This window comes from Vulpes vulpes, chromosome 13, assembly GCF_048418805.1.
Source record: "Vulpes vulpes isolate BD-2025 chromosome 13, VulVul3, whole genome shotgun sequence".
In the NCBI taxonomy this organism is placed as follows: Eukaryota; Metazoa; Chordata; class Mammalia; order Carnivora; family Canidae; genus Vulpes; species Vulpes vulpes.
The window spans coordinates 119,256,396-119,281,131 of NC_132792.1; the positions used below are offsets into that span (position 1 = coordinate 119,256,396).

The window sequence follows — 24,736 nt, forward strand, 5'->3', positions numbered from 1 at the left end:
TCCCTCTCCATAGTGTCCCCCCACCCCCGCCATCCCCTCCCCCCTTGTTTTGCTGGAAGTCCCTCCTGCTATCTGTCCTCCACCTCCTGCTGACATCCTGATGGAGGGCCAGGTTCCCTCCCCAAGTCCAAGCCTACCCCTGACCCCTCCCGCGCCCTTGCTGCAGGCTGGTGCATTAGGTGATTCCTGAGGCTGCCGGCCTGCTAATTGCCTCTCTCATCACCAGGGCGGCCCCCCACCAACTCCATTAGCCCCCCCTCTCCCCTAAATCAGCCCCAATTATTCACAGGAGGGGGTCTGGGCTGAGCTGTGATTACAGCTCCAGTGCAGGGGTGAGGGCTAGGAACTTGCGTGGTCAGGGCTGGGAGGGGCAAGAGGGTGGGGGCCTGTGGGCACATTCAGGCTGGGGGACCACCAGGGGCAGAGATTTGGGAGCCTGAGGAAGCAGGGGAGGCCAGGCCAGAAGGCTGGGGTTGTAGCTCCTTTTCCAGGGTTCCCTTCCCACTCACACCCAAAGACCTGGGAGGGCAAGGGAGGGGTCAGGTGGGCACGACCCTGGGGTGGGGGGGAGCACCATCCTGGCCAGTTCCCTCAGCACCATGGCTAAGCACCTAGATGAGCTTGATGAGCAGCAATGAGGCTCTGTACTTCTGGGCTTTCCTTTGAGGCTGCCCCTACCCTCCCCAGCCCTACCCTGGATGGCCGCTGGGTGGGTAGCATGGGGCAAGGGCCACCCCTCCCTCTGTCGGTGCATTTGGGGTGTGCGGGGCATCCAGCCTGCGGTGGTGAGCTGTATGCTCAAGAGGCCCAGAGCCCAGTCTGATGTTCAGCTGGCAGCACATCAGGGCACTCTCTACAGGCCTCTCCGATGTCCTCCTCGATGCAGCCCCTAGGGCTCCTGGCAGCCCCTCCCCCACTCTTCACCCCCTTCTTTCTGTGAGCACTGTCCTGGGTCCTGAGCCACCCATCACCCACTGCACAGCACTTCCCCTGGCAGGGCCACCACCACTGCACCCCTGGCTCAGTGTGGTGGCCTCCTCCCGTTTTCCTTGCTTCCACTGTGCTCCCTGCAGCCATTTCAGACCAACTCAACCCACAGTTATTCTCTTGAAGCCTGAATTGGATTTTGACCCTGCTCTGTACCAAATCCCCTAGCGGCAACCCTTCTCAAAGAACAAGCCCCAGCAGCCCTAGCACAGCCAACAAGGCCCTGACAGGATTTGACTCATCCGCGTCCCTGACACCCACCCCATTCCAGTCTCCTAGCTGGTCTCTGAACATGGCATGTGCTCTGGCCTCAGGCCCTTTGCACTTGCTCTTCTCGTGGCCTGGATGCCCTCCCTGCAGAATCTGCGTGGGTGCCTCCTTCATCTCCTCTAGGTCTTTACCTGGAGGTTAGCTTTTCAGTGAAGCCTTCGCAGACCAACTTTCCAAAACCAGCATCCCCAGCTCTATCACCCCCGCCCCTGTGTTGCTTCCCTCTATTTGTTTATATTAGCACTGGTCACGGAATGCCTCACAATTTTACAGATTTGTGTGTTTATCATCTCCCCACCAGCCCCACCACTAGGGTGTAAGCTTCATTTCCCCCTTCCATGTTTAGGCAGAGATTTTTCTCTATTTTGTTCATAGCTGTAGCCCCGATGCCTGCACACAGTAGGTACTCAATAAATCTTTATTCCACAAATTAATGAATAATTGCATCCCCAACTAGCTTGTGAGCTCTTGAGAACTGGGAACTTATATTCCTCACCTAAGTAAGTTATAAAATATAAAGATCTTAGACCAGTGACTGGAAGTCAGTGGGATCTGTCCAATAAAAGTAGCTGCCATCATCATCACCATTACCAGGTAAGCACATGACCAGTGCCTATGGGACAAAAGAATGAAGGAGCCTGGGCACGTAGGTGGCTCAGTCGCTGAAGCAGCTGGCTTCTGCTCACATGGTCCCCAGGGTCCTAAGGTCCTGGGATCGAGCCCCATCTCCCTTCCGGCTCCCTGCAGAGCTGGCTTCCCACTCTGCCCTTCCCCCCTGTTCTGGCTTGCTCTCAGTCTCTCTCAAATGAATAACTTCTAGAAAGCCTTAAAAAAAAAAAAAAAAAAAAAGAAGCACTCAGGCCAGGTGGGGCAGGTTTAACATTCAGATGCAAGAGTAGGGACGGAGGGAAGGAGTCGCTGCGCAGGGTTCGCAGGGTTCGTGCTGAACCTGAACGTGAAAGGAGGAGAACACCTGCGCAGTTGGAGGAGGGCGGAGCGCAGGTCCCCCGTTGGCCCCTAGGAGGTGCTGCATCCCAAGGCTGAATTTCAGGGCCCCTCTGGCCTCAGGTGTGCTGCAACTCTGTGATCTTGGGCCTCCGGACCGGGAGCAGCGCGCGGGTCTCTGCTGCCCCCTCCTGGAGACTTTTGGTCTACCACCCGCAAACCTGTTGCGCGTCCTTTCTTGCGCCAGGTGCCAGGGGGAGCGGCGCCTGCTGGCGGCGTGCCCTCCCCCACCCCACTGGTCTCCCTCAGACAGGAGCCCCGCAGGTAGGAGATATTCTCAGGACGTATTTTTGGTAAAGGACTCGAAACCAGAATACATAACGGATTCGTCACTGTTAAACCCCACAATCCCACTCCAAAGAAACCACCAGGACAGGGGCGCCTGGCTGGCTCAGAGCCTGCGACTCTGACTCCTCACTGTGGGCTCATGGGCTCCAGCACCACGGTGGGGGTAGAGTTTACTTAAAAAAAAAAAAAAACCTGCCAGGACAAATGAAAACACATTCACATAAGACTTGTGCACAAACGTTCAGAGTACCTTTACTCACAGTAGCTCAAAACTGGAAAACCCAAACAGCCAGTCCTAGCAACGGGGGCATAAAGATAAGGCCAATTGTGGTATATCCATCAGGGGGATGCCACTCGGTGACAAAGAGCAATGAACTATTCAAAAAGCCTTATGGTAAGTGAAAGAAGCCAGAAATAAATGAGTAAGTATGGCATGCATGCGTTTATAGGAAATTCTAGAACAAACAATTCTACAGGAACAGAAAGCAGATCAGAGATTTCACAGAGCTGGGGGTGGGGGTAGAGCATTGTCTGCAAAGGGATGTGAGGGCAGAGGTAGAGAGACTCTGGAGCCCACTCCTCTGTGAGCGCTGAGCCCCAGGCAGGGCTCCATCCACCACTGGAGACCACCACCTGAGCTCATAATGTTGTGACTGAGCCACCCAGGTGCCCCTGGGGACTTATGAATTATGTTGATGGCACCCAGCTGGCTGAGCTAGTGGAGCATGCCACGCTGGATCTCAGGGTGGAGAATTTGAGCCCCCCTTGGTGTGTAGAGCTTACTTTTAAAAAGCTATTTTGATGGAGGGGATGGTTACACAGGGTAGCACATTTGTCAAAATTCATTGAAGTAAGACATCAAACCAATTGAATAAGTCAGACACAAAGGACAAATATTGTGTGATTCCACTTAGGCCACCTACCCAGAGTAGTGGAACCCATAGACACAGAAAGTAGGATAGAAATAACGCAGGGCCGGGGGAAGGAGGCATGGGGAGTGTTGAATGGAGACTGGGTTTGGATGATGAAAACGTTATGGAGAAGGATGGTGGTGCCCGACATGGATGTATTTATGCCACCGACTAGTACGCCTTAAAATGGTTAATATGGTAACTTCTGTTATGCAGATTTGGCCATAATTTTTAAAAATCTTAAGAAGTGTCATCAAACTGTACACTTTTAAGGGGGTACGTTTTTTATTGTATGTCGTCAGTCATACCTCAATAAAGTTGATTTTTAAAAATCTTCAAGGAGGGGGTGTTCCTGCCCTGCTCCTTCTGAACTAGTATGGCTTTTGCTGTGGCCAGTGGTGCAAGTCCGGGGAAGGAGGAAGCACAGAATTCTGCGAGGCCACTTTAGTGGCATCCCAGCCGCGCGGGACAGCCGTCTCGTCCCGTAAGTGAACCCAATCTCGAGTTAAGGGTCCGGTGACGCAGTCCGCCCCAAGGGCTAGCGAGGATGGAGGCAGATGGTACTTGTCACAATAATGGTCGGTCCGCCCAGACTTTGGTCCCAAGCCCGGGGGTGGGGTGGGGTGGGGTGCGGGTGCGCGCCACGGCCGGCAGGTGGCGCCCGGAGCAGGCGGGTCGGCGCAGGGGCGGAGGCTGGGCGCAGGGTCGCGGCGGGGCCCGGCTCCTCTGGCGGGCGCGGAGCCGGGGACACTGGGCAGCGGCCTGCCTCGGTCCCGCGGTCGCCGGGCCGCCCGGGGAAGGTGCCGCCGCCTACGGGCTCTTTGGCCCCTGGCACAGCCCCACTTTGCAGACTGGAAGGCTGAGGCGCGGGAGGCGGAGCAACCCCGGAAGCTGCAGCTGCTGGGGAGCCGAGGGGGTCCCGGGGCGGGGACCCCTTCCCACCCTCTCCGCTCCGCTCCCGGCCCGGCTGCCGCCCAACAGCGCTCCCTCCGGATCCCGGCGCCCCCCTCCAACGCCTCCCGCCCCCGGCGCCCCCTTCCCCAGCATCTCCCTCCCGGGCGCCCAGAGCAGCCCCCGGCCTCCTCCCCCGCTCCCCTCCGTCCGGGTCTTCCCCGGCGCCCCCTCCACACTTCCTGCCCGGCGGGGGCCCAGGGGCCCGCCCCCTTCCTGCCCCGCCCGCCCCGCGGGCCGCGGGCCCCGCCTCCCCGCCTCCCCGCCGTCCAGCCGCCCCACCGTCCCCTCCCTGGCGGGCGCCGGCGCTCCCCACCCCAGGCCGACGACAGCCCGAGTGAGAGGCAGGTGAGTGACCGCGCGCCCCCGCCCGCTCTGCGCCGCCCTGCCCCGGGGAGGGCTGCGGCGCGGTTCTGCGTGAGGGGGGGGCAGCGGGGGGGCAGGGGCACCTGTGTGCCCCCCACCCCGGACCGCACGCAAGTGGCATGCCAGTGAGGCCTCTTCCGAGCCCCCGAGTGACTTGGGCGGCGGGGGGCTCCCCCCAGCGTGACTCCCGGGGGAGGGGGGATGCTGGCGGGAGAGTGGGGCACCGTGTCCTGTTCCTGGGCTGAGGGGAGCCTTTGGAACACCCACCCTGGAATCGAGGCCGCTTGAGTTCCAATCTCCACTGTGCGCCATCCTGGCCATCAGTCCCCGGTGCCTGCCCCACTCTTTCTAGGAGAGGACTCAGAACACGGTGCCTACCCATGGACTGTTGGAGGCACAGATGGACAAAACTTCCCTCCTGGTTAGCACAGCGCCTGGTCAGGGCTTTGTTAGCGCCCCGGGCTCCCAGACAGGCAGGAGGGTTAGGGAAGGGCCCAGGTGTGCAGCGCCCTGGCGCTCGTCGCTTGACCAGTTTAGGGCACAAGAAATTGGCCAATGGTCTCCTGTATCTGTAGCCTCAGAAAGCCTTGGGCTGGGCAGATCATTTGAGGTGGCAAGGCTGGGGTGAGGCTGGGGGGTGGTCACCCCCTAGAGCGGGGCCCCACCAGCCCACCCCCAGCCCCACCCCATTGCCTGTCTTCAGTACTGGGTTCTCAGTCTCCTGTTTTGACCTTTACAAGTGGCCTCTCCCAGGGCTGGGCTGTGACCCCAGTCCCCAGGGAGGGGAACAGCTTGTGCTGGCCCGAGGTTCCCAGGCTCGGGCTGAGCCGGACCTCTGCTCCAAGCAGGATTGGGCAAGGGGTCAGCTCTCACCCCTGGCCTCAGCTGGGCCTCAGCGGGGGGCTGGTGCAGGCAAGGGGCTATTCTCAGAACTCCACCCCAATCCATGCTCTAGTATCTGTGTGTGTGCCCACATGAGCCAAGTGTGGGGGCAGCTCTCCTGTCTCCTTCCTCTGTCCCTGGCTGCTCCTCTCTCACTCCCGAAGCCCCCCAAAGTCGGCCCAGCACACTCACCACTGTAGTTGGGGCGCCCTTCCCGGCACAGAGGAGCTGGGTGGAGGCCAGGCTTGCCTCTCTGGCCCCCTGTCTTCACTGGGAGGTGAAACCAAGGGTTGGCATCTGCTTCTTCATTCCCCCTATTCCATCCCCTATCAGACTTTCCCAGAAGAGGAAATGGGCTCTCCAGGCAGAGATAGAGGTCACTGGGCTGCTGTCTGCCTGCCCCCCCCCCCCAGCTGCTGAGGAGGGTGCAAGAGTCAGGCAGCGCCTCCACACTGTGCTCCCCAGACTCTTTAGAGTGGCCTGGGAAACCCTGAGAAACAGCCTCTCTGGATTCATCCCAGCCCCTCCAACCCAGCCCCGCCATCCCAGCCCCAGCCCCAGCATCCCAGCCCCCAGCATCCCAGGCCCCTCATCCCAGCCCCCTCATCCCAGCCCCAGCATCCCAACCCCACCATCCCAGCCCCAGCCCCATACCCAGCCACAACATCCCAGCCCCCTCCTCCCAGCCCCACCATCTCAGCCCTGTCCCCAGCCCCCTCATCCCAGCCCCGTCCCAACCCCAACATCCCAGCCCCCTCATCCCAGCTCCACCACCCCAGCCTGGCCATCCCAGCCATCCCAGCTCCACCAGCTAGCTTAAGGAGGATGTTGATACCAAACCTGGCACCTAATTGGGCAGGGAGAGGCCAGCAGGAGGAAGGGAGACAAGAAAGGAGAGACAAAGCTGGAAATAGAGACAAAAATAGGGGAACAGAGATGGAGTGACATGGCAAACAAGAGCCAGAGGGAAGAAAGGGCAGACTTAGGAAAACAGAGCAGAGACCTAAAGAAAGAAAAGAAAGGGGTGGAGAGAAAAGAGAATCCAGTCCGAAGACCAGAGGGGAGGCAGAGGGAAAGGAGGGTGCAAAGGAGCAGCATGGACTTTAGGGCTTGGTAGCCCTGGTGCCAATCCCTGCTCTGCCCTCACTCGGCTATGTGGCCTGAGGCAAATTACTTAACTCCTCTGGGATATCTTTATCTACAAAATGGGAAGCATAATGGCACCCACTTTTCAGGATTGCTGAGAGAGTGACTAGAAATCAACTAGCCCACAGCACACATTCAATAGGGGGTGGTGATAGCTATCACAGCACTCACATGTGTCAAGACGGAGGTCTCCAGAGAGACCTGCAGGTGGGGGGCTCTGACACGGGGCCTCCAGGGTCCCCTCCCCTGCCACGGCCTCCCACCCCACCCTCACAAGGCGCATCAGGAACCCAGTCCCTCTGATTTCAGGGAGGGGGGAAGTGTGGGGCTACCGCAGGGCCCAAGGCCCATGGCACAGGGTAACAGCTCAGCCGTGTGGGCACACCTCCTCTTCCCCAGGTGACTCAGGGCCTTGCACCATGGTGCACTCATCCCTTAGGAACTTGGAACTCCCGCCATGAGGGTGGAGGCTCTATAACCTTCAGGGCCCTGGAATGAGGGCCCAGTTCTGCTGACCAAGGAACTGAGGTGAAGCCATGGGCACCAGATGCCTCTCCCTCACCCACGGTGTGCCCCACAAAGTAACTTCAAGGCTGGCGGGAGTCAGCAGGGGCTTCAGTATTCATCTGGCTGCTTGCCTGGCTGCTCAGTGTTTTCTGGAGCTGGCCGGTGCTGGGGACAGTGGTGAGAAAGGCAGGAGAGTGCACAGACCCCACAGAGCTCTATTCCAGTGGGGGAGACAATCCTTAATCAAAAGTGTCATGGCCAAGGTGTGTGGGGGCGGAGGGAAGGCCCTGGGAGAGGAAGGAGATGGAGGGTCCTGCAGCCTGCGGGGAAGCCAGGGCACAAACCTGCAGTCCCAACACCGACCCCAGATCCAGCCATCATTGAAGGTTTCCGGGCTGGGGACCCCTGGACTGGCCTGGGTCAGTCCCACATGCCCTCCAGAGGAGGGACATGCGTGCCAAGCCTTTGGCTGGGGTCCAGGGAGGTGTTGGTCTGTGTGCAGTTTTGAGCCAGCCTGGGGTGGGGGGCATCACTGGCCCATGCCCTTAGGCCGGGAGGAATGGGGAAAGTATGCTGAATCTCGGAGGAGGTTGGAGGGTGGACACCTGGCGGGCCTGGCTCCTGTGTGCCCCCTCTGTGGTGTGGAGAGCCACAGAGGGTGTCAGAGGGTGGCGGTGTGGGGGCAGGCTGGACAGGGAGTAGCCCCCCAGCCTGTGTCATCAGGGGCTTCTCTGCCCAGTGCTTCGTTCTTTGAAATTGGTTCTGATCCTGCTGTAGCCGCTGACGACCCCTTGGCCCTGAGCACATCATGCTCCCCAGTGCTTCCATAGTCCTCCCGTGGTGAGGACAGTCGTGGCCGGCACCCGCAGGCAGTGGCAGGGCTGGGAGCGGCACCCGGCGCCAGCCTCTAGTAGGCATGCATGGATGTTGAGTGAATCAGAATCCCCACAGTTTCCCTATTTCCTGATGAGTAAACAAGTCGGGCTGAGGACCCTCTAGCTCCTGTTTCCTGAGCCACAGAGAACACAGGGCCAGCCCCTCACCCCTGCCCCCTTCCCGCCCAGCCTCTAGTGAGCACACAGGCTTCCTGTCTCTCCATCCGGCAGACATGCCTGGCGTGCTGGAGGCCTGGCGGCCTGGCTGGAGGCAGGAGGGGCCGTGTGCGACATGGACACATGCACACGAGTGGCGGGAGGCACAAAGTGGCCTGGCTGCTGGTGCACTGGGTCAGGATGTGTCCCTTTGTGCAGAGGCAGGGAGGGGCCTGCAGACTGAGGTCAACCGGCTGAATTGGGGGGACTAAGTGATCCTGTCTCCGTAGCAAAGATGGGTTTGGAAAGGGCACGGAGAAACAGACACAGAGACAGGAAAGCAACAGAGAGATAAGGGAGATAGATACAGGGCAAGGCACCCGTGGTTTCTGCTGCACACCCAAGGGTGCATGCCCTAGTGCAGTGAACGTACTACACAGCCGTACTATGCCTGGAAGCCTTGACTTAGGAAAGGAGAGAGAGGCAGAAATTGATGGAGAGAGACCAAGAAATTGATGGAGAAAGGCAAAAAGGCAGAAGCAGAGAGGGTTTGTTTGTTTTCTTAAAGATTTTATTTATTAGAGAGAGAAAAGGGGCAGAGGAAGAGGGACAGAGAATCCAAAGCCAGCTGCACACTGAGCATGAGCTTGACGTGGGGCTCGATCCCCGACTGTGAGATCACGACCTGAGCTGATCTACTGGCTGAGCCCCCTGGGCACTGCGAGGGCAGAACATTTTTGATGAAGCACAAAACAAAAACAAAAAGAGGCAGAGAGTCTAGAATTTAGGGGATCCCTTTGTGTAGCAGCACAGCCCCACCGGGCAGCTTCCGGGCTGAGGTCACCGGCAGTAGCAGTCCAACCCTCGCTGTACCCCAGGAGACGTGGTGGTCACACTCCCATTTTACAGGCAAGGGAATGGAGGCTCACAGGGCTAACTGACATGCCTGAGATCACACAGCTTTGAGTGACAACCTATAAGTCCTGGAACCTAGGGACTCCAAGATGGGAGGGGGACAGAGACAGAGATGGAAGGGGGGGCAGTGGCACCAGGGGTTGGTGCTCAGGCTGGGGGCTGCAGGGGGAAGGAGAACATAGGCGTCCTGTCTCCGCAACTGCCTTTGGCTTAAGGATGTACCTGGCGGGCAGCCCATTGTTCTGAGGGATCAGGTTTTGTGGGGGGTCTGGCCCCCTCCCACTCCCACTTCCCTTCTCTGTGTCAGCAGCTAAGGCCCCATTCCCGGATCATCCTGGGGGTTCTTCAGAAAAAAACAAGAAACAGCTTTTCTTGGAATTAATACCCAAAGGGTATGATAGTGCCAAGGGCAGTGGGATGGGGATGGGGTGCAGGAGGCAGGGAGGCCCATCCTGGACACAGTGGATATTAATTGAGCACCTTCATCTGTATTAACTCCTGTATTGATCTGCAGGGACAGACAGTCCCACAGAGAGAAGTGCTACTGATTAACCCCTTTTACAGAGGAGGGGACTCAGAGCTGTGAGTCACTGCCCCCGCCCAGGGAAAAGTTACAGAGGGGAGCTGGTGGGGAGGCCCTCGACTCTGCCTCCTGTCCACCAGGAACTCTACCCCATTCCGCAGATTCATTTTCCTCCTCCTAAGAGGCTAGGGCATAAGAGGACAGGACTCCCCGCTGGAGGGAATCGAAAAAGAACTGGGGCCAGGCTGCGGGTGGGCCTGGAGGCCGCGCACTCCGCACTCGGGCCCGGGAGCTCTGGGGGCTCAGGGCCTGGCCAGGGGCCAGCTGCCTTGCATCTTGAGGTGGAGGAGAAAGCTCGACTCATTCCCGACTGCAGACACATCCCAGTTCCCACGCCTCTGATGTGTTTTCTTGGCAGCCCCCCTCCCCTCCCCTCCCCCGTCCGCCCCCACTAACGGCAGGCAGGCTCTCCCCCTGCTTAACTGACACTGTTACAAAGAGATGCAAAGCCCCTGGGATTCCCTGCCAGGGCTGGACTGCCGAGAACCACTGGGAGCATGTGCCAGCGGGTTTGGGTTCCTGTGGGCTGGGTGGCCCTGGGGCCGGGACCCACTGCTGCCAGCATCCTCACCTGTAAAACAGCGCTGCTGGCCACAGTGGATGGAGGTCAGCTCTCAGAGACCCGTATACATTGTGGGGCTCCCCCCCTTTCTGCACACAGTAAATGATGCGGGGGGGGGGGGGGGGGGGGGGCTATGGGACATTCTCGGAAGGGAAGGTGACAGGCAGGAGGAGTCTATGGTGAGGGGGATGGGGCGCCCCCCGCTGGGTGCGTTGTGTACCCCTGGGGCAGGACTAGGTTGGGGAGCCAGAGCTGTTTGATTCAAGCCATTGAGGGGTATGTTTAAGCAGGGACGCCCCAGTGCTGGGGACCTTGGGGTATCAGGAAAGGATGTCTAGGACCTCAGATTCCCCAGCCCCTCAGGGAGTCTCAGATGGGAACAAGGCGGTGGGGGTGGGGCTCCGGCTTGGATCTGGTCTGGGTTCCTCCCTCCTCAGGGGCTGAGGTCAGTCAGGCCCTGCTGGGATTCACCTTCACCTCTCCCCTCCCTGCGGACCCCCTACCCCTGAATGGTCTCACAGATCTGCTGGGAACCCCATGCATTCCCTTTGGGAGAATATGATCTCCCCACCCCTCCTGCCAGCCAACTGATCACCAGGGTCAGCCCTGAGATGGGGGTCCGCATCATTCCCGACTGCATGTATGAGCAGTATGAGCCCTCCTCATACTCCCCTGCCCACCTGAAGCCCCCAGGTGAACAGTTTCCCCTAGACGTTGGCCTAGGAGGCAGTGACTGGCTGGAGGGGCCATGTGAAGGGTGGCCACCTGCTCTCTGCTGCCCTTCACCCTGCCTCAGGTCCTACCTGCCACGGGGTGTGTGTCCCACTACAGCCTCACGCTCTGGGGACACAGGTCCCGGAGAGGGGTGATCTGGATCCATTCAGACTAAGGCACAGTCTGAGGACAGTTGGGGGCTGGGCAGAGGACAGGGTAGAGATGGGAAGTGTATGAAGGCTCAGGATCCTGCAGGGGCCCAGTCAGGGGTGGCCCTGCAGGGAGGAGGTCACCTGGGAGCCCACATGGGTGGGGGGCCATGGAGGTGGGCCCTGGACCTGCAAAGGTGGCCATGCAGGGCAGGGGTGGAGGGGATAGTTTGGGGATGGTGGGAGGAGGAGCCAAGTCTGTTCAGGAGGGGAATGGGGGGATGCAAAGGTTGCTGTGGGGGGTGCCGTGGAACAGACTGGGGACTGTCTGAAGGATGCTGGTGACTGTGGCCTGGCTCTCTGAGACAGGTTGAACCTCCCCCTCAGCCCTGCAGAGGGGGCCAGGGTGCTCAGCTCAGGAGGCAGCTCCTGGAGGGAGGCTTCTGGCCCTGCCACTGGCATCCCACCTTCTGAGGACATGGTGTCCCACGACCCCACTCCCTGCTGCCCTCCCCCACGTATGTTCATTCTAGCCAGCCTCTATTTCCTGTTTTCAGGCTCCATATCCTGAGCACTGGGATCCCCCAGGACACTGTCTGGCCCCCCAGGCCCTGGGGTCTGGCCGAGCTGCTCTGCCCCCAGCTCATCTGAGTGGCTCAGGCTGCAGGAAGCTGCAGAGGCCTGGTGAGTTACCTGAGGAGTGATGGAGACTAGAGGGGGACGTGTCCCCTGGGCCTGCAGTAACGGGGCCACGGGCCAGGGGACTGCAGGGTGGGAAGCCTGAGCGACAGCAGCGGGAGGTGGGAGGCAGTGGAGGGTGATACAGGTCACATCAGGCATCTCTCTCACTTGGACCTGGAGGGTGGGTGGAGGGGTGGCTGCGGGGACCCTGGAAGTGTGTGGGTGGGGGGCAGAGGGTGGGGCCAGGCAGCAGGCATTCCAGAGATTCTCAGGGGGACAGGGGGGCCAGCAACCACGACCTCTTTCTCTTCTTAGGGAAAATCACTAGCAGATGTGGGCGCCTCAGGGAGGCAGGGAGCAGGGAGCTCTGAACACAGAATGTGAGCTGCGGGGGTGGGTGCTCAAGGAGCTCAGCCCCTCCCCAGCTCAGGAGCAGAGCAGACCCAGCTGAGGTCCTGACCCGCTGCCTGCTCTCCCGGTGGGCTCCCCACCCATTGCGTGGGCAGGTGAGGCCAGTAGGAGGCCAGTTGGAGGCTGTGGGGAGGGGAGTGGCTTCCAGATGGTCTGGGGGGTGGGGGGGTGCAGGAGGGGGGCTCTTAAATCTGAGGCAGGGTTGGGGACCTCCTCAGGCAGGAGATAGCCCTGGGACTTGGGGACCATGGTGTTCTGGCAAGTGCCACTGCCTCTGGCCAGGTGGGGAGGGGGGCTTGCCCCTGGTGTGTCTGTGTCCCTGGTGTAAATCACCCCCAGCCTGATTTCAGGCTGCTAGTGCGTCCTCTCTGGCTGGGGACTTTGGAAGAGGTGGGCACAGTTGGCTCCTGGGAGCCCGCTGAGCTACAGTACCACCAGCAAACCCCTCCTCCCCACCGGGGCTAGGAGGCACCCCTTCAAGGTTGTCTGGACCAGCCCTCCTCTCACCCATCTTTGCCATGGGCTCCATCAGAGTGGGTTTGGCCCCGCCTGCATGCATGCAGTGACAGGAAGCTCCCCCTGCAGTGGGGTTCCATTATGGACTGCTGAGAGTGCGAATTCTCACTCCAGCTGAGCCCCAGTGGGCTTCCCTCATGACATCCCCACCTGCTGCAGTTCGGTACCTGGGTATACAAGTGGCAGAGTGCCGGAGGAGGGGCTGGGCTGTGCCCTGGGGCTCAGAGGTACAGGGCAGGAGCCTTGCCTCCAGAGGCACTGGGCTGGGTGTGAGCAAAGAGTGCGGGAGGGATGGGGGGCAGTCTGCAGAGGAGGGGCATCACTTGAGGGAGACTTTCAGGGGTGAAAAGTCAGGTGAAGAATGGAGGGAGGATGGCCAGGTGGAGGGAACAGCCACCTGGTCAGGAACAGGACCTGAGGGAGCAGAGCCCATGGGGCATGGGGCCAGGCAGCCTTGGGTCTTCTGCACACCTCCTGCTGGTCCCCCCAGGCTTGTAGCTGTAGTACCTGTAGCCCGCCCGGTGCCCGGCCTCCGCGATGCCACCACCTCTGCGCTCCCTCCTCCTGGCCCTGGGCCTGGGGCTGGCTGGTACCCTCAACCCCAGTGACCCCAACACCTGCAGCTTCTGGGAAAGGTGAGGGGCCCTCGCTGCTTCCCCAGCTCCCCTATGGCCTACTGGGTCTCCTCTTCCCTCCTACTTCTGCCTCCCCTCCTCTGCGCTCTCTACCCCCCTCATAGGCTGCCTCTGACCCTGTCCTTTCCTGTCCCTGTCCCCTGTCCCTGTGGGAAGCTGGCTGCAGGACAGAGCACAGGGTGGGAGCCATTCACTGTGGAGCAAGCAAGGGGGCTGGTCCAGGGGAGCAGAGAGGACAGAGTTGGGGGAATGAGGCCTGGCGGGAGGCGGGGGGCGGGGGGTCGACCCTTCTCCATCAGCTGGGCCCAGAAATCAGTTCGAGCTCAATCTCCCATGTAGGGATGAGGAGGAGGGCAAGATGAAAGGCTCTGGTCCTATAGGATGAAGAGGGGGCAATGCTAGGGGTGTCCCTGGAATATTCCAATCTGGGAGGACCCCCTCCAGAAGGAGGGGGCCAGGATCAGGGTTCACCCTAGGCTTAGGGCAACCCCAAATCTAGGGGCAGCATGCCCTACCATGGTCCAGCCCTCATACCCCTGCTTCCTGAGTGCCCTGTGTCAGCCCCCTACACTGGCCCCTTACCCCATCCCGTCCTGCAGCTTCACCACCACCACCAAGGAGTCCCACACCCGCCCCTTCAGCCAGCTCCCCTCGGAGCCCTGTGACCGGCCCTGGGAGAGCCCCCACACCTGCCCCCAGCCCACGTGAGTGCCCATCCATTCCCTTCAGCTGGCCCTGGCCCTGCATACCCTCATGTCTTCTTAAGACTCTGGAGTGCAGAGGACACTTCTGGCTTCAAAGCACTCAAGGGGTGGTTTGGGAAGCTCATGTGGGGTGTGTGTGCATGCGTGGGGTATTGCATGCCTGTGTGTGCGTGTGTGGTCAGGGAGGGGGCAATGAGGGAGTGCTCCTGTGCTCCCCTGGGCCTTCCCCAGTGCCACACTGTGGTGGGGTGGATGGCCTGGCCTCAGCGGGGGCACTGAGGGCCACCGTTGGGGTCTCCCCCAGAGTTGTCTACCGGACAGTGTACCGCCAGGTGGTGAAGACAGACCACCGGAAGCGCCTGCAGTGCTGCCAGGGCTTCTATGAGAGCAGGGGCACCTGTGTCCGTGAGTCCTGGGTGGGGGCAGGGTGATGGTAGCTGGGGCCGTGGGGTGTGGGGTCCTGGCCCACCCTTCCCAGTTCTTCCCCGTCCCCTCTGGGTTTGTCCCCCTAGGACAGCAGCTGCCCTCTCTGCCTGGATCTCCACTGTGCAGTCTCTGTCTCTGCATGTCTGTCTGTCTCTGGGCTGCCTGTGTCTCTCTGTCACCATGGGTCTGGGCCCATCTTTGTCTCTTCCTGGCCCTGTTTCTCTGCTGCTGTCTTTGACTTGTCACTGCCCAGGCTCTCCAGCCCACCCCGAACCCCCCCGCCCCCGACCAGAATCTGCTTGGGCTCTCTCCCCTTTCCTCAGTCCTGTAGAGACCTCTGTCCACCTGCCTCCTCTGCCCACCCTGCTCTGCACAGCAGCCATGTCTGGTCCCTACCTGAGTGTCTCCTCTCCATTTCCTTAACAAGATGCTTGGAGAACATCACAGAGTGGGGCTGGGGAGCCTGCAGTTCTGAGCTCTGGTCCACTTCTGGCCTGAGATGTGGGCCCTCACTGTTCTGTGGCACCTCTTAGAGGCAGAGGTGCTACTGGTGTGTGTGGGGTAGCTAGGGGGCTCAGTTGGTGAAGCGTCTGCTTTCAGCTTGGGTCATGATCTCGGGGTCCTGGGATCTAGTCCCCCATTGGGCTCCCTGCTCAGTGGGGAGTCTGCTTCTCCTTCTCTTACTACCCTTGCTGTCTCTGTCAAATAAATAAAATCTTAAAAAAAAAAAAAAAAAGAAGTGCTGGGGGGAGGGGATTACCAGGCCCCATGCAGAGGAGGGTGGGGTGGAGCTTCCAGGGAGGAGAGGGGGTTGGGGGCAGGGAAAGCGCTTCTTACTCCTCCATCTCTGCTGCAGCACTTTGCGCCCAGGAGTGCGTTCATGGCCGCTGTGTGGCGCCCAATCGGTGCCAGTGTGCGCAGGGCTGGTGGGGTGACGACTGTTCCAGTGGTGAGTGCCTGGTGATAGCAGGGACACAGGACCCTGGGCAGCACCCTCCCCACTGCTCACAGGTGCTTGGTCCCCTAGGACAGGTACCCCAAGAGCTCCATGGTAGCTAGCTGCCTCTTCTGGGGGTGTGGTACAGGGCATGGGTTAGGGGGGCCAGCTGGGAGACAGAGCAGGGACTGAGTGGACGCTGGGGAGGGGGCAAGCCCCTGGTGACATCCTTCTACCCTCATCCCACAGCATGTGCCCCAGGAATGTGGGGTCCACAGTGTGACAAGCCCTGCCACTGCGGCAACAGCAGCTCCTGTGACCCCAAGAGTGGAGCGTGTCTCTGCCCTTCTGGCCTACAACCCCCACACTGCCTCCAGCCCTGCCACCCCGGCCAGTATGGCCCTGCCTGCCAGTTGCGCTGCCAGTGCCATGGAGCACCCTGTGACCCCCAGACTGGAGCCTGCTTCTGCCCCCTGGAGAGAACTGGACCCAGGTGCACAATGGGTTGCAGGCATACATGGGGATATGAGGGGACTCAGACTGGGTCCCAAATGGGACAGAATGGAGATGCCAAGGTCCTCATCCCAACTCTGCCACTAGCTAGTTGAGGGACCTTGAATGAATCATTGACTGTTCACGTGCTTGCTTCCCATGAGTAAGAGGGCAACAGTATCCTCCACCTAGGAGGCTCGCTGTGAAGATGGCCTGAGCCTGCATGTGTGTGAACATGTGTCGCCAAGTGGGGCTGAGACAGGGTCCCACAGAAGCCCGTTGCAAGGAGGCGTGGGCGGTGTGAGGGAGAGGCACTAGGTAGAGATCCTGAGGGGCTCCTCTGGGACAGAAAGGCTATGGCAGGCAGAAGCATTCCCCCAGAGGTGACAGCAGGAGCAGGGGTGCAGGTCCAGTGCCCTACCCCATTTGGTGCTGCTGGCTGTTCTGCGCCATTTCTGGTCCCAGAAACCTTTAGCTTTCTGACTCCTGTGGTCCCCAACAGGGAAGGGGGAGGGGACAGGAAAGCTGGATGCCTCACTGAGCTCTGAGGCCTTTGGATTAGCTCCCAGAAAAGCGGGCAGGTGGCAGCCCTTGGAGACAAAGGGGAAGCAGGTGTTGCTGTGGCATATGCTGACCTCGGCTGCTTTGCCCAGCAGCTGTGAGGTGGCCTGTCTTCGGGACACCCGTGGATTCTCCTGCCCCAGCACCTATCCCTGCCACAACGGGGGTGTCTTCCAGGCCTCTCAGGGCTCCTGCAGCTGCCCCCCAGGCTGGATGGTGAGAAGGCTGGGCCTGCGGGTCTGGGGTGGTTCTCAGCAGGGCTGGGAGGAGGCTGTGTGAAGGGGATGGGATCCCTGACCCGCAGAGGTTTGAGGTCCGGGGGAGTCAGGGGGTCCCCTGCCCGTCGGGAGGGTCCCCGCGCCTGGGGCTCTGTGCATTTTCCACGTCTCCAGGGCACCATCTGTTCCCTGCCCTGTCCGGAGGGCTTCCACGGGCCCAACTGCTCCCAGGAGTGCCGCTGTCACAACGGTGGCCTCTGCGACCGGTTCACCGGGCAGTGTCGCTGCACTCCAGGCTACACGGGGGATCGGTGAGTGGCTTTGCGGTCGGGAGCGGCGGCGGGTGGGTGTGGTGTGGGCGCCGCCAGGCTCACTCAGCAGGCGCCCAGGTGCCAGGAGGAGTGCCCCGTCGGCCGCTTCGGCCAGGACTGCGCCGAGACGTGCGACTGCGCCCTGGGCGCTCGCTGCTTCCCCGCCAACGGCGCGTGCCTGTGCGAGCACGGCTTCACCGGGCACCGCTGCGCCGAGCGCCTCTGCCCCGACGGCCTCTACGGCCTCAGCTGCCAGGAGCCCTGCCCCTGCGACCCGGAGCACAGCCTCAGGTGGGCCGCGCCCGGGGGTCGGAGGCCAGTGGGAGCCGCCCGGGTGCTGAAGCCGCGGAGGCTGGCCCGGGGGCGGGAGGGGCCTCGGGCACGAGTGCGGGGCGCGCTCAGGACGGCCCCCCGCCCCCGGTCCGGTGAAGTCCCGCGTCCCCGCGCCGCGCCGAGGGCCCGAGGGGCGGGGGACCCGGTCAGACGGCGCCCTCCCGCCACAGCTGCCACCCGATGAGCGGAGAGTGCTCGTGCCTGCCGGGCTGGGCTGGCCTGTACTGCAACGAGAGCTGCCCGCAGGACACGCACGGGCCCGGCTGCCAGGAGCACTGCCTCTGCCTGCACGGCGGCGTGTGTCAGCCCGACAGCGGCCTGTGCCGGTGTGCGCCCGGCTACACGGTGAGGCCCGGCGATGGCCCGGGGGCGGGCGGAGGGGCCGGGCCGCCCCCTCACGGCCCCCTGCCCCGCCTTCAGGGCCCGCACTGCGCCAGCCTCTGCCCCCCCGACACCTACGGAGTGGGCTGCTCGGCGCGTTGCTCCTGCGACAACGCCATCGCCTGCTCGCCCATAGACGGCGCCTGCGTCTGCAAGGAGGGTAATGGGGCGGGGCCTCCGGGGAGGGGCGGCTTGGGGGCAGGGCCACGGGGACGAAGGAGGGCCCAAGGGCAGGGGCGGGCCCAAGGGCAGGGGCGGGCCCGGGGCAGGGGAGAGGCTGCAGGGTGAGGGTGGAGCCCCCGGGCAGCAGCTGGACGGTGGGAAAGTAGCCAGGCTACTTCCTTCCTGGAATATCCACTTTGCTTTTCTTCAACCACAAAAATCCTCCTGGTGCTTAAAGGCCCAGTCAGAAGCCCCCTTTCGGGCGAGCATGCCTCACCCTCGGTCATCTAGAACCATACAAGGGCAGGACCGGGAAGGGCTTCTGAGATCCGCCCCGGGGCCCGCTGGCCACCTGGAGGCTGGATTCTGACGCGGATTTGTGGTACTTGGCTGGCTCTCTGTGATATTTAACCAACCTCCAGTCCCCACACCTCCCCGTAGTCTTACACGTGATCTGCGTTAACTCATTTAGTTACCAGGCTTGGGATTTGCTCTAAGCATTTGGATTTTCTGCCAAGCCTCCCCATTCTGCAGGAGAGGCAGGCCGCAGAAGGGGGTGATGCACCACCGGCAGCCACCTAGCGTCTTCCCAGCTTCTACCGGTGCACATGCTTGCCTCCTGCCTGGGCCCTGAACACCCACACTTCCACTCCCAGCTCCTAGCACAGAGCCCCACACCGCCGATGCCCCATATGTGTGCTTGCTCAGGGTCCAGGCTGGATCCCCATGCCTACCTGCAGGGCCCCTCTTCCAGGTTGGCAGCGTGGTAACTGCTCTGTGCCCTGCTCGCCTGGAACCTGGGGCTTCGGTTGCAATGCCAGCTGCCAGTGTGCCCACGAGGCAGCCTGCAGCCCCCAAACTGGAGCCTGTACCTGCACCCCTGGGTGGCATGGGACCCACTGCCAGCTCCCCTGCCCGGTAAGTGCTCAACAGCCTGGTCTGCGTAGGGGAGGGCAGGTCATAGCCACGCCCTACCCCAGCCCCAGCTGACTGACTGGCCTGCCCTGCCCTCTACTCGCTCTCCTAGAAGGGGCAGTTTGGAGAAGGCTGTGCCAGTCGCTGTGATTGTGACCACTCTGATGGCTGCGACCCTGTTCATGGACACTGCCAGTGCCAGGCTGGCTGGACAGGTGAGCATTGAGGGGTCCCGGCCCCAGTCCCACAGCAGAATTGGGGGATATATCCTACAGGAAATGTATCCAGAAGAGCCCCTGTGGAAGTGGGGAGGTCTGGCCAGGCTCATTCTCCCCTTCTCTCCCACAGGTACCCGCTGTCACCTGCCCTGTCCCGAGGGCTTCTGGGGAGCCAACTGTAGTAACACCTGTACCTGCAAGAATGGGGGCACCTGCATCCCCGAAAATGGCAATTGTGTGTGCACCCCTGGATTCCGAGGCCCCTCCTGCCAGAGATGTGAGGCTCCCTCTCCTTCCTCCACTTGCCAGCAGGAGGGTGCAGTTCAACTTCAGATGCCAGAAGCCCCCTGCGGGAACCCCTCTTGGTTTCTTCTAACCCCAAGTCACCACTGGCCTCTTTCCCCCAGCCTGTCAGCCTGGCCGCTATGGAAAACGCTGTGTGCCCTGCAAGTGTGCCAACCACTCCTCCTGCAACCCCTCAGATGGGACCTGCTACTGTCTGCCTGGCTGGACAGGGACCAATTGCTCCCAATGTACGTGGCGGCTTGTGTGTAAGAGCGCATGTGTGGGCAGCCGACAGGTAGGCTGAGGACCAGAGGCTTCTGTTCTGCTGCTTTGGGGTATAAAAGCCTCTGGGCCCACTTTGATTCAACAGTTTATATAAACAGTACAAGCATTATATAATCACCTGAGTACTCGGGGTATAGCAGTGAACAACAGGTCAGGAGGACAAGTCTCCTGCTCTTCTGCAGGGGAGCCTGGGAAGGGCATTATTTGGATATGGGGAGATCCCTAAGCTTGGTTTTGGACATGTTCTTTTTTTGCCTCTGCATATTTTGTTTTATATTTATTTTAAAGATTTTATTTACTTATTTGAGAGAGACAGAGCATGAGCAGGGGGGAGGGGCAGAGGGAGAGGGAGAAGCAGACTTCCTGCTGAGCAGGAAGCCCGAAGTGGGGCTCAATCCCAGGACCCCTGGATCATGACCTGAGCTGAAGGTAGATGCTTCATCGACTGAGCCACCCAGGCGCCCCTTCAATTTATATTTGTATGTGGCTTCTTCCTCATGTAAATATATAAAGAACATCATGGAACAGATTAGTCCAAAAACCAAGTACCACAAGCATTAGAAAGGAGAAATGAGAAGCTGTGACCCAGAAGAGGCTGGCTGTGGGCTCGGAGGTGGCGGGCGGGGAGGTCACCATAGAATTCGCTTCCATTGACCGTTAGGGGATTCACTAATGTCAGGCATACCAAGGTTATACCTCAGATAGTATGGGTGCTTACTTCCCTCTTGTGTTAAAGAGAAAAAAAGAATCCAAGGCTAAGCAACGCAGGGTCGTATAGAAGAGTGGTTGTCTGGCCCTGGCCATGGGATTTTGAAATGGCCATTAGATAACCAAGTGCAGGTTTCAGTGGGCAGCTGGGCACATGATGAGCATCTGTGAATCACTGGTGTGCAGCTGTGGTTCAAAACCTTGGTGTCCCAGAGAGACCAACCCTGAGCAGATTCGGTGATGCTGGGGGCTGAGGATTCATCCAGTAGGGGCTTGCCCTGATGGATTGGTCACTTGTCTCCTGCAGCATGCCCTCGAGGCCGCTGGGGAGCCAACTGTGCCCAGCCCTGCCTGTGCCGCAATGGGGGGACCTGCCACCCTCAACATGGGAGCTGTTCCTGCCCTCCAGGCTGGACTGGACACCTCTGCTTGGAAGGTACCAATGGAAGGGGAACTCATGCCCTGCACCCAAGCCCCAAGACTGCAGGTTTCTGCCCCTTACCCCACCTGCTTCCTTGTCCCTCTCCCAGGCTGCTCTCCCGGGATGTTTGGTGCCAACTGCTCCCAGCTCTGCCAGTGTGGTCCTGGAGAGAGGTGCCACCCGGAGACTGGGGCCTGCCTGTGTCCCCCGGGGTACAGTGGTGCCCCCTGCAGGATTGGTGAGTTCTTTGCTAGACCCCCTCCTCCTCTGTGGTATCCCCAGGGAACCAGGACCCAGACCCTTCATCTTCCCTGCCTCCCTACTGGGGCCTCTCCTCTGCACACGCCCCATGCTCACCAGCAGAGCCCAGACACCATGTTGAGTGGTCGTCCTATCCTCCTAGGAAGCCAGGAGCCCTTCACCATGATGCCTACCTCTCCAGTGGCCTATAACTCGCTGGGGGCGGTGATTGGCATCGCAGTGCTTGGGTCCCTGGTGGTGGCCCTGCTGGCACTGTTCATTGGCTACCGCCATTGGCAGAAAGGCAAGGAGCACCAACACCTGGCTGTCGCCTACAGCAGCAGGCGCCTGGACAGTTCCGAGTATGTCATGCCAGGTGAGCTGGCCCGGCAGGGCACACGTGAAGGGCTGGCTTATAGGCTCCAGGCGGGTGGGGGCAGGGGGAATATGGGAAGTGGGGACTTGGAGGGAGAAGAGAAGTCGGAGAGACCAACTGCTGATCTACTGGGACAGCAGCTCTCCTGGGCTGAGGCTTGTTCTGCCCGGCCAGGTCACCATGCATCTGTATCTCTTCATGCAGATGTCCCTCCAAGCTACAGCCACTACTACTCTAACCCCAGCTATCACACCCTGTCACAGTGTTCCCCGAATCCCCCGCCTCCTAACAAGGTCAGTGCTGGTGGAGGGGATGCACTGTGAGGGGTGGGCACAGACCTAGTTCTCTGGAAAGTTCCATCCTGGCATGTTACTTTCCCTATCCAACCCTTCCACTAGGTTCCAGGCAGTCAGCTCTTCGCCAGCCTTCAAGTCCCTGAACGGCCAGGGGGAGCTCATGGGCACGAAAACCACACCACCCTGCCTGCTGACTGGAAGCACCGCCGGGAGCCCCCACCGGGGCCCCTGGACAGGGGTAAGAGCCTAGAGGCCGGGGCCCCTGGTGAGGGTGGCCAGGGCAGCCCAGCCTCCTGCCCCACTTGAGTGTGGATCTCTGCAGAAGGGGTCTGGGCTCCAGTTCCAGAGGAGGTGGGAGCCTGGAAAGGAGAGCAGAGTCTGATCACCCAATGCTTCCTCCTCCTCCTCCTTCTCAGGCAGCGGCCGCCTGGACCGAAACTACAGCCACAACCACGGTAGCAATGGTGGCCCAGGCCTGTTCTCCAGCAAAGGTATGGGCACAGGGGGGAGGGAGGGGGCTGAGCTGGGGTTGAGGAGCCATGGCCTCCACAGAGCCTGACTTCCTTCCTCTCTCTTTACGGCCCATCTCTGAAGAGGAGCTGGGGGCCAGCGTGGCTTCCCTGAGCAGTGAAAACCCCTATGCCACCATCCGGGACCTGCCCAGCCTCCTAGGGAACCCCTGGGAGAGCAGCTATGTGGAGATGAAAGGCCCACCCTCAGGGTCACCCCCCAGGCAGCCCCCTCAGCTCCGGGACAGCCAGAGGCGGCGACACCCCCAGCCACAGAGAGACAGTGGCACCTATGAACAGCCCAGTCCTCTGACCTACGGTGAGCCTCCCTTCTCTGCTGGGGCAGGGGCTCGAGGTAACCAGGATGAGGGAGGAAGGGTCAGGGGAGGAGAGCCCAGCAGGGGGCACGGTGTGGCAGCAGGAGCGGGAACTTTGGGCTCAGACTTGGGCTCATACCAGGCAAAGTCCTGGTTCCTAGGAGCAGTGGTTCCTACCTCAAAGGGCTGAGGATTTGAAATGGTGGTCCTACAGGACCTGACTTGTAGGATCAGTACCCAGAAAAGAGGGGAACACAGTGACACAGGTTGGTGGCACAGTGTCCTCATCCTATGAGGGGGCAGGTCAGGGTAAGGACATGAACAATTGGCCTGCATCTAGGCACCATCTGTCTGTCTGTGGGCAGAAGAGGCAGCAGAGGGGAGGAGGGGGGAGGGAGGAGAAGGGAGGATCCACCTCCCATCCTATCTCCTCTCTGTCCCCAGACCGAGACTCTGTGGGCTCCCAGCCCCCACTGCCTCCGGGCCTGCCCCCTGGCCACTACGACTCCCCGAAGAACAGCCACATCCCTGGACACTATGACTTGCCTCCAGTACGCCATCCCCCGTCACCCCCACTCCGGCGCCAGGACCGCTGAGGAGTCAGGATGGCACGCATACCATTCTTTGCTGCCCAAGGCTGGGGACAGAGCCTGCCATCCTGCCAGGAGCAGGGAGAGGACTGGCAGGCCGTGAACACGGACATGTTTACTAGAGGCAGTGGATGCTGAGGAGTCAGGGCCTGGCTCCTAGGTTACAGGATGGGAGACCCTGGTCTGTGGGAAGCCCACGTTCCCTTTCCTGTGTGTCTGGGCCTGGTGCTTCCCAAGGCCCCAGGGCCCTCGTACATAAACTGCTGGGATGAATGTTGCTAGAAAAGTCTGATTGCAGATTAATGTAAAAAATGTATATTGGGTTCCTTTTCTGTGCACTCCCAGGCGGGGCTGTGTGTGTGTGTGTGTGTGTGTGTGTGTGTGTGTGTTTCAGAGGGCTTCTTGACACACAGCCTGTCCTGGGGGCACTCAGTGTGTAGTCGAGAGGCAGCCCAAACCCAGCTAACTGGCCTCCCTGCATCACTTGGTACCTGCTCCAACGCCTGCTCAGAGTACGAGGTGGTTAGGCAACCTCTGAAAGTCTTCATGAGTGGGCGCCCCATGGCTCTCTCGCCAGAGTCAAAACAGCCAAGGGCTTTAGGGGCTCTGCTGGCCGGGCCTGTTTCTTCAGCCTCACCTTGAACTGTGTTCACTGTCACTCCATTGCAGTCACCCTGCGCTCCAGGTCCTCCTTCTAGCCACACTCCTTCCTACCACAGGGACTTTGCACACTCAGTCCTCTTCTCTTCCACTTACCTGTTAACTGCTGTTGGTCCTTCACCTCTCTCCTCATGGAAGCACTTCTCTTACACAGCACAGGTCACACCTGAATGCATTCGTGGATGCCTGCAGGAGGCCTTCAGGTACTAGCCCTCTCTGGAATGGTGGTTTCTTTATGTGATCTTTTGATTAATCTCTGCCTCCCTCACCAGACTGTAGGTTCTCTGAAGGCAGGAATCATGTATTATGCTCAATATTGGTTCCCCTTGCCACACAGTAGGCACTCAATAAATGTTCCGCAAAAGACTGAGTGGTTGAGTGATCTGAAAGTACCAGTGGAAAGTGCTGCGTAAGTGCTCCGGTGCGGGCAGACTGTGCACTCTGAGCCCATAGACCGCATAAGTCAGGTCTTCCCCAGGGGTGGCCTGTCCACGCACAGCGTTGCAAAGGCCTGGAGGAGGGCAGGTGCTGGGAATGCCGGAAGGTGAGCAGAACCAGCGGGCTGCGGAGGCTGGAGGCGGCCAGGCAGACAGGAGAGGGGGCCTGCCCATGTGGGACAGACTTTGAATCCGGGATCCACCAACTGCCCGCACCTCCCAGAGACTAATTCGATGGGTGGAGAATAGAAATCCAGCGCCACACCTTTTCCAACAGGAGCCTTCTTCTTTCAGGGCAGGAGCGCAGACCCCAGAAAGTGAATCTGCCCCCACCCAACTCTCCCTGCCTAGATCCCTCCGACTGGCGCGATCTTTAACAGGATTCCCACTCTCTAGGGCTGTAGCCTCCCGCGTGCATTTGGAGAGCTCCCGGCCCCGCTCCTC

General features: G+C 60.4%; 1 protein-coding gene across 3 annotated transcripts; it reads left to right on the forward strand.

Moving 5' to 3' along the window:
* The first annotated feature begins 4,636 nt into the window (after positions 1–4,636).
* Positions 4,637–24,221, forward strand: PEAR1 (platelet endothelial aggregation receptor 1). 3 transcript variants are annotated; one of them, XM_072732544.1, is made up of 25 exons: positions 4,637–4,760; positions 11,825–11,951; positions 12,264–12,454; positions 13,366–13,510; positions 14,110–14,214; positions 14,519–14,619; positions 15,497–15,589; positions 15,827–16,070; positions 16,726–16,846; positions 17,023–17,159; positions 17,238–17,450; positions 17,663–17,837; positions 17,913–18,033; positions 18,790–18,953; positions 19,063–19,165; positions 19,299–19,445; positions 19,576–19,701; positions 20,754–20,882; positions 20,977–21,105; positions 21,271–21,483; positions 21,688–21,776; positions 21,882–22,017; positions 22,196–22,270; positions 22,374–22,607; positions 23,050–24,221. In XM_072732544.1, exons 4-25 carry the CDS (start codon positions 13,413–13,415, stop codon positions 23,199–23,201), a joined length of 3,105 nt encoding a protein of 1,034 aa, XP_072588645.1. In that variant the 5' UTR covers positions 4,637–4,760; positions 11,825–11,951; positions 12,264–12,454; positions 13,366–13,412; the 3' UTR covers positions 23,202–24,221. The 3 variants fall into 3 exon arrangements, with proteins under 3 accessions (XP_072588645.1, XP_072588644.1, XP_072588646.1); XM_072732543.1 differs by lacking the exon at positions 12,264–12,454; XM_072732545.1 differs by lacking the exons at positions 12,264–12,454; positions 13,366–13,510.
* Positions 24,222–24,736: the final 515 nt, after the last annotated feature.